This window comes from Vombatus ursinus, unplaced genomic scaffold (genome assembly GCF_900497805.2).
Source record: "Vombatus ursinus unplaced genomic scaffold, bare-nosed wombat genome assembly UNPS02014794.1, whole genome shotgun sequence".
In the NCBI taxonomy this organism is placed as follows: Eukaryota; Metazoa; Chordata; class Mammalia; order Diprotodontia; family Vombatidae; genus Vombatus; species Vombatus ursinus.
In genome coordinates, this window is record NW_020954572.1 from 21,310,195 (window position 1) to 21,321,607 (window position 11,413).

At 44.7% G+C, this 11,413-nt stretch overlaps 1 protein-coding gene across 1 annotated transcript in view; it reads right to left on the bottom strand.

The window, feature by feature from the left end:
- Nucleotides 1-10,107, bottom strand: part of SPINT1 (serine peptidase inhibitor, Kunitz type 1) — a 17,938-nt gene extending 7,831 nt beyond the window's left edge. Inside the window, exons 1-2 of the mRNA XM_027870198.1 lie at nt 9,937-10,107; nt 9,082-9,616 (exon numbers count right to left, since the gene is read on the bottom strand). Of these exons, the coding sequence (XP_027725999.1) occupies nt 9,082-9,616; nt 9,937-10,107 (706 nt within the window). The remainder of the gene's footprint in view (nt 1-9,081; nt 9,617-9,936) is intronic.
- Between the last annotated feature and the right edge of the window lie 1,306 nt (nt 10,108-11,413).

Below are 11,413 nucleotides of genomic sequence, written 5' to 3' on the forward strand. Positions count from 1 at the left end.
AAAAAAAAAAAAGAATAGGAATCATAGAATCTCAGAATTGAAAGAGACCTCAGAGGCCATCAAATCTAACTCAAGTGAGAAAAAGAAGAACTCACTACTTCCTGAGGCAGCTTCTTCAACCTTTGAAGTTTATAATTAAGTATATGTACACAGAAAATATATGCATTGGGGGGAGACTTCATCCCTGGTTTACTCGTGGAATGTTATGTTATTATTCTTGCTTTGTCTTCTGTTAAGTAAATATTTCTGATTAAGATGTAATGGAGCTCAGCTGAGTGATTTGTTGACTAGGAAGTACACCAGTAGGGGCTCAGGAGCTAAAGGATATAGCAGTAGTAGTAGTATATTCCTGTCAAGGTTACTCTTGGAATCCTGAAAAAAAATAATTTGTAGTTGTGTCATTACCTCTATCTAGGAAGTGTGCAAGTGTAGGTTGGGGTGATCAAACCAGCCCAGAGAGAGATGTAAACAAGATTGGGGTCCCAAGTCTGGCACGATATATACACAAATCCTTCCCCTACTACAGGGTAACACATACTACATGCCAAGGGAGTTACACAGATATGTTATTGCTGTTCAAAGAAAGAAGGGAGAGGTCACAGAGCCTGGCCAGGGAAATTTTCCTGGGGAGTTGAACCTTGCCTTGAACCATGGACTTGAGTTGAACCTTAGAATGATACCACTGTTACCACTAAAATGGACCTTGGAGTTCACCTAACCCAACTTCTGTTGGATTCAGGAACAGGCCTATAAAAATTAAGTGAATTGCCCAGGGTCACACAGTTAACATGAGGCAGATTCAGAAGAAAGAATCCTACCCACCCTACATACCCTATTAGATTGGGAGTCAGAAAACCTGGGTTGTTACTCAAGCCAAACTAACCCACTCCTTATTCTGGGTATGTAACATTCCATCTCCCATCCCTATGCCTTCATATCCCCCATCCCCATAACAGATTCCCTCCTATCCTCTCCCTTTTAGAATCCCTAGCTCTTTAAGGCTCAGCTCAAACACTATCTGGGGCAGTTAGGTGGTACAGTGGGCGGAGCACGTGAGCCGGGAGTCTGGAAGACTCATCTTCCTGAGTTGAAATCCAGCCTCAGACACTTACTAGCTCTGTGACTTTGGGCAAGTCACTTAACCCTGCTTGCTTCAGTTTCCTTATGTGTAAAATGAGCTGGAGAAGGAAATGGCAAGCCAAGAAAACCCTAAATGAGGTCACGATAGTTGAACACAGACTCAACAAGTGCTATCTCCTATAGGAAGCCTTTTCTGATCCCCTTTGATATTACGTATCCTTCTTCCAATTCTAAAATTTCTTTGTATATGTGCTGTATCAAGTCATATGTGTACGTACGGTTCCCTCCAGTAGAATTTAAGTTCCTAAAGGGCAGAGATTATTTTGTCTTTGCCTCTGGATCCCCAGCAAAGGGGAAGGGGAACAGCTGTGTAAGGAATGTACAACTGACAGTAGGTAGGCCAGTTTGGCTGGAGCAGAATGTTCACGGAGCAGAATAATGAAAGGTAAGTTTGGTATCAAGTTAAGAAGTTCAGGTTTTATCATTGTAGGTAAAGGGAAGCTAGGGAAAATTTTTGAGCAGTAGTGACACAAAGTAATATATTAAGAAATATATTAATATTAATGTCATTTATATTAATATGTTAGGAAAATTATAACTTGGAGCAGAAGAAAGGCAGGAGATCAGTTAGGTAGCTATTGATGTAGCCCAGATTTGAGGTACTAATTTTCTGAATGGGAGTAGCAGCAGAAGTAATTGAAAGGAAGAGCAGGAAGTTACGTGCTTTTAATGTAGAAATTATAGATAGTGATGGGAGGAGTTTGAAATGCCAGGTATTGAGACTAGTAGTGCTAGGGAACCTTTTTGGGGAGACAGTGGGTAGGGAGGCAGGGATGGCAACTTAAGGCAATGGTAGAAATTTTACTGTTAAGAGTCATGGTTCTGTGTGTGTGGTGTGGGCATTTTGGTTTTGAGGATGCTAATAACAATGGCAAGGCATCATGGTTCAGATTTAGAGCAAGAGGACCTGAGTTAAAATTCTGCATCTCCTGCCTGCTACCTATGTGACCTTGGGCAAGTCACTTACCTTCTCTGGTCCTCAGTTTCCTCACTTGTAAAATGAGGAGGGTTAGACTAGATGACTTCTGAGGTCTCTTTTAACCCTAAATCTATGAACCCATGATCCAAATAGAAAAATTCAGCAGGCAGTTGGATACTTAGGTCGACAGCTCAACTGAGATCCCAGCCAGTGGAAGGATGGGCACATACCATCTCAACTCAATGAGCGGCTCAGGGTCACAATTCTAATCTCAGAAAATGACACTACTTTATGTGCATATATAGTGTGGAGAGGACTTGGTAGTCACTTAAGGGTGAGATCTGAAGTGTGGGAGCAGATGAGATGGAAGGATAGAGAAGGTAGAGGGCAGAAGGATTGAAATTTTGACTACACCCATATTTACAGGACAGGAAGAAGATCTAGCAAAAAAGGTGGTTAAAGAGATGGGGAAATTAGGGTGGTAGCAGGAAAACTGAGGGAAGAGAAAATTAATGAGAAATGGTTAACGTGCTCAGTTGCTACAGCAAGGTCAGAAAGAGTGAGGACAGGAGAAGCAAACTGCATAGGAAAGGGAGAGTAGGAAAGGGGAGAATGTGTCTCATTTTGGTATCACTCACAATCTATACCTTCCCTTCTATTCCCACTGTCTGGTACCATCCTAGATAGTCTAGTTATCACCCCCAAATTACTGTAATATCTTCTGAATACTCTTCAAATCTCTAGTTCCACTATCTTCCTTTACACATTTTGTACCTCTGTATATTTTTTATTTTCACACATCTGATCATGTTCTTCCTCTTCCCAGAGTTTTCACTGGCACCCTACTGTCCAAGAAATAAAAGCCAAATATCTTTGACTAGCATTCCATGCCCTTCACAATCTGGTAGTTCGGTAACAAGCGTTTTGTTAAGCACCTACTATGAAATGATATAATATTTGTAAAGCACGGGGTATGGTGCCTGCAACACAGTAGGGGCTTAATAAATGCCTGTTTTCCTTTCCCCTCACTACCCCGTGCTCCAGGTACTGTGCTAAGCACTAGAGATATAAAGAAAGGCAAAAACACTGTCCCTGCCCCAAAGGAGTTCAATTCTAATGAAGGAAACAACATGTAAACAAATACTTACATACAAAATTTATGCCAGGTACATTGGAGGTCTTCTTTGAGGGAAGCCCTAAACAGTGGTACCAACTGATCTTTTAGGCTTTATCTTATGCTATGGGGCAGCTAGGTGGCGAAGTGAATAGAGAACCAGCCCTGAGGTCAGGAGGACCTGACGTCAAATCTGACCTCAAACACTTGACACTTACTAGCTGTGTGACTCTGCGCAAGTCACTTAACCAAGACTGCCTCACCAAAAAAAAAAGAAAAAATTTCATCTACCTAAAACCTTCAGCAAGCATCATATGTAATAGGGATAAACTAGAAGCATTTCCAATAATATTGGAGGTGAAACAAGGATGTCCATTATCACCACTGTCGTTCAATATGGTACTAGAAATGTTAGCTTTAGCAATAAGAGAAGAAAAAGAAATTGCAAGTATTATAATAGGCAAAGAAGAAACAAAACTATCACTCTTTGCAGATGATATGATGATATACTTAGAGAATCCTAGAGAATCAAGAAAAAACTACCTGAAATAATAAACAACTTTAGCAAAGTTGCAGGCTATAAAATAGACCCACATAAAACATCGACATTTCTATATACTACCAACAAAGCAAGAGATAGAAAGAGAAATTCCATTTAAAGTTACTGTAGACATTATAAAATATTTAGGAGTCTACCTACTGAAACAAACCCAGGAACTATATGAACACAATTATGTTATGTATGCCCTTCCATGTACGTATACTTCACTCCAGACAACCAGGACCATCCATCCTCCCAAAGACATCCTTCTTGGGAATAGGAATAGTTTCATTTCTTTGTATTCTTATCCCCGGAAGCACCTAGCACAGTGCCAGGAATATAGTAGGCATTTAATCAATACTTGTTAATTGTATTGTGCCTTTGTTTACACAGTCAGGTCAGTCAAGTGACATTTTGCCTCCACAGATCTCAAAAGCACTTTGTATGTATTTCTCTTATTCACTGTCTGCCCCAGATGGACAGCCCTATTGCACACACCTTTGGATGAAGACCGTGAATGGAGCAAAGTCCCAGTAATCCTGTAAGAGTAGGGTGCTAGGACATCTGGGTTGTTTTCTCCTGTGATCCCAAAACCATCCTTGAAGGCATCCCACCCCCACTACCTATATACACCACTACCCCACTACAAAACATTCCAAGGCAAGAACAGAGTAGTCAGTAATATCGCCTCCATTGCACAGGTAAGAAAAACTCAAGGGAAAGAACTACATCTCAGATTCAAAATAATTTCCATCGCAGTCAGGGACCCCAGAGATAGAAGCAGGTCAGAGAGGGGCATTGTGGCACATAACCTAAAGAACCTTCCTTTATCACCATATTTGGAGGCTGATGGGAGAACTCCCAGTCTTTGGATTTCTGTTCTCGTTCCTGTTCACCTTTTCCTTCTCCTTCCCACCCCCCACCCGGAGAGCAAAAGGACTAAATAGCCTGACAATAAATGGGTCCCTCCTCCCAGAAGCTCAGTTCTCAGGATGTTTCCATAGTAACCATAGGCCCCACCTCCTGATTCCATTCACCAGAAAGGCAAGAGTAGGAAGAGCAGAAAAGAAAGGGAAGGGGAGAGGGTGAGAAAGGAGGAGACAGAATACAAACCCCTCCCTTTCCTTTCTGAAATCTGGTCTGGCTGCAGGCAGGGAAAAGGAAGAAAACTTTATAAACCTGCTAGGAGGGGGAATTTTCCTCCCCATCCGGAGGAATGAAGAGTTCTTTCCTCTAGATGCTTGGAGCTAGGTTCTTCCCACCCAAGGGCTCTTATATCTTATAGAGGGATGCTATAATTACTTAACCCAGCCCCTTAAGATATACAATAACTGGATTCTCACTCAGTCTATTCTGTTCTGTTCTCTAATGCCCCAAAGAATCTTCCTCCAGACTCTAATATTCCTGCCTGGATGGTAGAGGAGGGTTCTGAGACTTTCCCAAAGAGGAAGAAAGGACCCCAAGAGTCTATCCATATCTACTGATTCCTCAGGTCACCCAGTCCTAGGAGCTGTCTGGTCCTTGGGGGTTTCCTATGATAGTCAAATGGTTCCTGGTAGAAAATCTGCAAGGAAGGACAGGAAGTGCACAGTCAATGGTGGGGCCAATGACAGTCAATTAGCACACACCTGACCTGCCACTTCCTTGTGGAACAGGCTTAGTCTCTAGTCCAACGGGACCTGGGGAGTTAGCCTGGCTCCAGAAGAGAGGCATCCATCCTCAGGCTTTCCTTGGATCCTCAGAGGGTCATCAGGAATGGCAGAAAGGGAGGAGCGGGAGTAGACAAGGGGGCTGACAAACAACTTTGAAAACCATATGAACTTGGATCAGTGAAATGAACAATCATGATTCCAGAGGACCAGCTATGAAACACATACCCGCTGCCTAAGAGAGATTCAGTGGACTCAGGGTACAGACTGATATGTGTGTGTGTGTGTGTGTGTATGTATATATGTAGATATGTATAAGTACATATGTATACACACACACACACACACCCAATTTGGACCAGGCCAATGAAGGAATTTGTTTTGCTTGACTAAGAATATTTCTTACAAAGCTTTTTTTCCCTTTTCTTTATTATTATTTTTTTAATCTAAGGGGAATTGTGAGTGAGGGAAAACAGATTTTTTTAATTGAAAAAATTAAAATGGAATAAAAAAAGAAATATAAGGGGCCTAGCTTGAGAGGGAGAAAAATGCCAACGGGAATTTATAAGGTGCACATTCTGTGGCAGGTACCATGCTAGCCGTTTTAATCAGTTTGCAGTATTTTGGTCTCTCTCATCTCCAAATCACAGTCCAAGGCATATGCTAAAGCACAGGTCTGACCATGTTACTCTCCTATTCAAGAAACTCTAGTAAGTTATCTTTAGCCTAAATGATCAAAACAAAACTCCTGTTTGTTATTCAAAGCTCTTCAGAATCAGGCTATAGCTTGCCTTTCCAGATTTATTACAAATTACCCTGCTTCACAAATTCTATATCACAGACCATCTGGCCTTCTTGCTGTCTCTCACTCAGGACATTTTACTTCTTGTCTCCCTGACTCAGCACAGGCTGTTCCCCCAGGCCTGGAACTCAATTCCTCTTCAACCCTTACAAGATGTATCTTAAAATTCCTAACCTTTGTTAGGGTTTAGCTCAAATATCACCACCTATAGAAGGCTTTTCTTGATTCCTTTCAGATTAACTCCAATTACTTTGTATATATTCTTTTAACTCATAAGGAACAGAGATTAGACCTGTGACTTGATTGGAATATAGAATTCCTAGAAGAGGAAAGTCTAGTCAGAGGTTAAGTGATTCACCTAGGGTCACATAATCAGCATGTACCAAAGGTCCAGTAATTGAAACCGAGTCTTCCCGGCTTTTGGGCCAGGTCTCTATTTACTACACTTGCCTCTCATCTACTCATTTGTATACATGTTTCTCCTCTCCTCCCCCTCACTTAATGTAAGCTACTTGATGGTAGGGACTGTTTCTTGCCCTCAAGCAACTTACATTCCACCAGTAGGAAACAAGTATGTTGATACTGGAAATATAACCTATATACAAAATAAACAAAGTCATGGGGTGGGGGAGGCTAAGAAGAAACACATCTTATAGGAAGTAGCACTTGGGTTGAAACTTGAAGAGAAGAGTTCCAAGAGACAGAGGCGAGGATAGAGAGCATCCTAGGCATGGAAGAATCAACAGAAGCCACTTTTCTCCAGTTCTAGATTGGTGGCATCACCTCCAGACTGGGCCTCAGGTCCAATTCCCATATCATTGCTATTTCGAGACTTGCTAGTTCCTGGATAGGCTAGTCATACTGGATGTGATAGTAAGATTGTGGAAGAGGCAGGCAGGAGAGAGAAGGGAGATGGGTAGGTAGGTGCTGGGTTCTCTTTCCACAGATGTCCAAGAAGCAGGGTGGGGTTGACAATGAACCAGAAATCTGTGCAGGGCCCCTAATCCCCAGACTGGTTCCCCTGGCTGCCAGCTCAGAGCCAGGAGGGAAGGTGGGCTGGATCTGTGGGCTTGACTTCATCCCCAGAAATAAACAAAGGTTAACCAGGGTCTCAGTCAGGTTCATTCTGGAAAACTTGAGATTCCTTATCCTCAGAGATCCCAGAAGACTCTGATCAGTTTTGCTCCCATCAGAAGTATTTGAATGTCTGGAATTCACATTGGATAAGGCCCCTGGGAGTTTCCCTAAGCCACCATACAGAAACCACAGCAATCAAATACAGGGATCTCATCTCTGATACCACTTCTGTGATTTTGAGCATTTAATCTCCCTGGGCCTGTTTTCTCATTTGTAAAACTGGAGGTTGGACTATGTGGCCTCATAAATCCTTTCAGCTCTGTTTCTTTGATCCTGTAATCCTATGACCCTTCAGTATCTAAGTCTAGCTGTCTATGAGAACAGCCCCTCTCCATGAGATATATACAGGACAGAACCAGATCCCACATAGTTTGAGTGCAATGCAACCTAGAAAACACTCAGGCTGGAATACCATGAAGCTGACAGCATTTGGCTCCAGGCTTATAGGATCTGGCTTAGGGCACTCCCCTAGCCTAGCTGTTTCTGGGAGAATGTAATGGGACATTACTGGGCAAGTCACTTACACTCACTAGACTTCAGTTTCTTCATCTGCAAAATGAAGTCAGTTAGATAGATGGCCTGTAGGGGCAGCTAGGTGGTGCAGTGCATAGAGAGCTAGACTTGGAATCAGGAAGACTCATCTTCATGAGTTTAAATCTGGCCTCACACACTTACTAGCTGTGTGACTCTGGGCAAGTCACTTAACCCTGACTGCCTTAAAAAAAAAAGATTAAACAGTAAATAGATTAGATGGCCTTGGAGGAACCCTCTAGCGCTGGAGCAATGACCTTATACGGATATGGCACCAGTACCATACACTGCATGACATCAGCAAAACGTAAGCTCCTTAAGTACAGGGGCTGTTTCTTTGTCTTTTTCAACACTTCACATACTGCAGACACTTAATAAATGTTTGTTAGATTGGCCTGAATCAGGAAATTTCAGTGTTTTGTTTTGTTTTGTTTTGTGAGGCAATTGGGGTTAAGTGACTTGTCCAGAATCACACAGCTAGTGAGTGTTATGTGTCTGAGGCCAAATTTGAACTAAGGCCCTCTTGACTCCTGATAGACCACTGATGACCACTGATAGAGTGGTGCTCTATCTCCTGTGCCACCTAGTTGCCCTGAAAATACAGTGTTTTAACTCAACATACAATGTTCCTTTCACTGTCCTAAAACTGGATTGGGGAGTACTCACTTGTTTAAACTTAAGGAAAGGGCTGGCCCTAAAACCATTTCAACTCAATGAAAGGGTCATTTAGGATTCAGGACTATCATATATGCAGCACTTTAGAATTTACAAAACAATTTCACACCCTATCACATTCCATCCTTACAACACCCTGGTGAGGTAAGTACAGATATTATCATTTCCATTTGACAAAAGAAGAAACTGAGGTCCAGTTTGGTTAAATGCTTTGCCCAAGGTAATGTACAGCTACTAAGTGATGGAGGCAAAACTAAACCCTTCTCTTTCCACTCTCCCAAGGCAAGTATCTCATCTTTGAACACCAGTCCATTAACCAGACTCCTATCTGGTTCCTCTCCCACCTTCTCCCCTGGTGGAATCTCCCTTCCTTACCCTGGATTCCCTAGAGAATTCTCCACTTTCTCTTCTGAACTTTACAGCCGCTCACTGCTTCAAAGTTTTTCTGTGTTCCCACCTCCAATAATTCGGTCTTCAGAAATATTCTCCCTCTATTTCGGGGGGTGGGGGTGGGATTGGGGTGGGATGCTCCAATCTAGGTCTTCCCTTTTCCTCCCTTTTTTCCCAATTTACCTCTGAAGCCTTGTTTCCTCAGCTGTCGGTAGGATCGGTATACATCCCAGGTAAGGTAGTTAAGGAAACCCTCCTTTCTGGAGAACTTGCAGATAAAAGTATTCTCATACAGACAATTGAGAAGGAAGCAGGCTTTGATGGCGTCCTCATCCCCACCTGGCTGCTGTTCCACCAGGGCCAGGTTGCAGGATGGGGTGGTGCAGCAGGCACGGGCGCAATCCCAGCCCCTGCGCACGACTGGAGAACCCAAGAAAGTAGCCCCATTGCTAACGGAGGCGTCTAAGTCCAGTACAAAGTCTGGTACCCCAACTGTAAACTGATCCAAACACATGGGACCAGTCAGTTTCCCAGGGGGCACAGGTGGCTGCCCAGTCACTGTGTCTAGAAGGTTGGACGTCACCAGGAGCCACAGGGCAGTCGTGATCCAGGCCTCGGGGCAGTAGCTGGGGGTCATCTTCCTCCTGGGGAGGATCACCTTCCTCCCAAGAAGGTTAGCCTTTCTAGGGTAGCTCTGTGTTCCGAAGGTGTTTGGAACCTGTAGGGCGGGGAAAGGAGGGGAGGAGAAAAGGTGACATACCTGATCAACAAGGGAGAGGACCTTAGAGGAAGGGAGGGCAGAAGTGAAAGGGGGGGAGGATCTGGGACAAATAAGGGTACACAGAGATGTGCATACGGGGGTTCCCGGACACGTCGGGTCAGTAAGGAAATACAGAAACTCCCCCTCCCCAGTGAAAAAGTCAAACTAAGAAGAATGAGCGCGCCACTAAACAGGAAAAGCTGAGCCCAAACAAAGGGCCAGACTTGTTCCTGCAGCCCGCCCTGACTCCCTCTTGGTCGCGAACCTCCCTTAGTTACCTGCGCAGGTAAATGGCGCGGGGCGGGGCTGTTCCCGGTGCCCCAGGAGAGGCTCCGGTGGCTGCCTAGTCCTTCCCAGACCGTGAGCCCTACGGACCGAGGCCGCCGCCTCCCGCAGAGTTTCAGGTGAAACTGAGTCAGCGGCCACCAGGTCGAGGCGGGGCCGGACATTAACTCTTGCGCCGCTGGCCCCGCCCCTGCCACTGCCCTTTGGCTCTCCAGCCCAGCCGGTTCCCCCTCCCTCCATCCCTCCAGCCCTTCCGGGCTCTTCCCAGTCGACCTCATTGTCCTAGACCCCCACGCCCCCGCGCAGACTGGCCGGGGTGGGGCGCTCCTGGGACTTCAGGGGTTGTCCACCCTCAAGTCGTACCGCAGCCCCGCGCCCTCTCGTGGCTGCTCTACACTCAACAGCCGCTCCCTAGGGCTTCCCACCTTTCTCCCTGAGGTCCTGGAGGGAAAGCTGATTCCTTGGGCTTTGTGGGAGCCGGATCCATGAACCTCCCCCTTCCCACCCCCAGTCATATACACACTTTGCATCCCCCTGGAGTTCCCATAGACGGTGAAACAGAGAACTAAGGAGGAAGAGGCGTGAAAACCCAGGTCACAGCCGGTCCAGGTGTGATTTCCCATATCGCCCCCGCCCAGCATTCCTAACTCGTTACTTGAGATCCCGTTTGGAGAAGAGAGGACGAAAAAGAGAGGAAATCACGAGGGGTCTCTAGCTGCCAAAGATGGCAAATTGGACACTATGTAAATGATTTCAGGTTCTCCTAGAAAGTTATTTCCTTATCCATTTAAAAGTAGGGAAAGCAGCAGCTGTGGACTTGCCTCTTTCATCACCGGGCATTAGGAGGTTGCTTAACCCAGACCATTCATTGCAGGTCATCCTGCCCACCCCCAACTCCCACCCCAGGAGCTATTCTCGCTATTGTTTTGAGTGGGGAAACTGAGGCTAAGGAAGGAGTTTTGCTGTAACCTCACTACCTACTGGAACTCCAACCTCCTTTTCTTCCCTCTTGCCTGGAGCATTTCCTCATCATGCTGTATTAATGTTTATATCAGTGTCTGACATCTAGGAGCCTAGCCCTCTGTGGTTGAGGCTTTGGTTCCTCCCACTCCCATAGTGCCCCTTTCAGGAAATCAAGCTGGATCCTGGTCAAGAGAGCGGTTAGGCTCCTCTTAAGTTATATTCTCTAAACATCTCCAGTTCCTGCCGTAGAATTTTATGTGACAAGACCTCAAGAACCTATACTGGTTACCCTAACAAGGACTCTTCAAGCTTATCAGTGACCTTCCTAAACTATGGTACTCAGAATAGAATATAATACTTCAGACATCAAAGTATAGAGTGATTATCACTTCTTTATTGCTAGAAGCCATGTACTTCACTTAGTACAGCTCAAGATCAAATTAGCTTTTTTGTTCACCACCCCGAATCGCTGATCCATATTGAGTTTGTAATCTGCTACGAAATTAG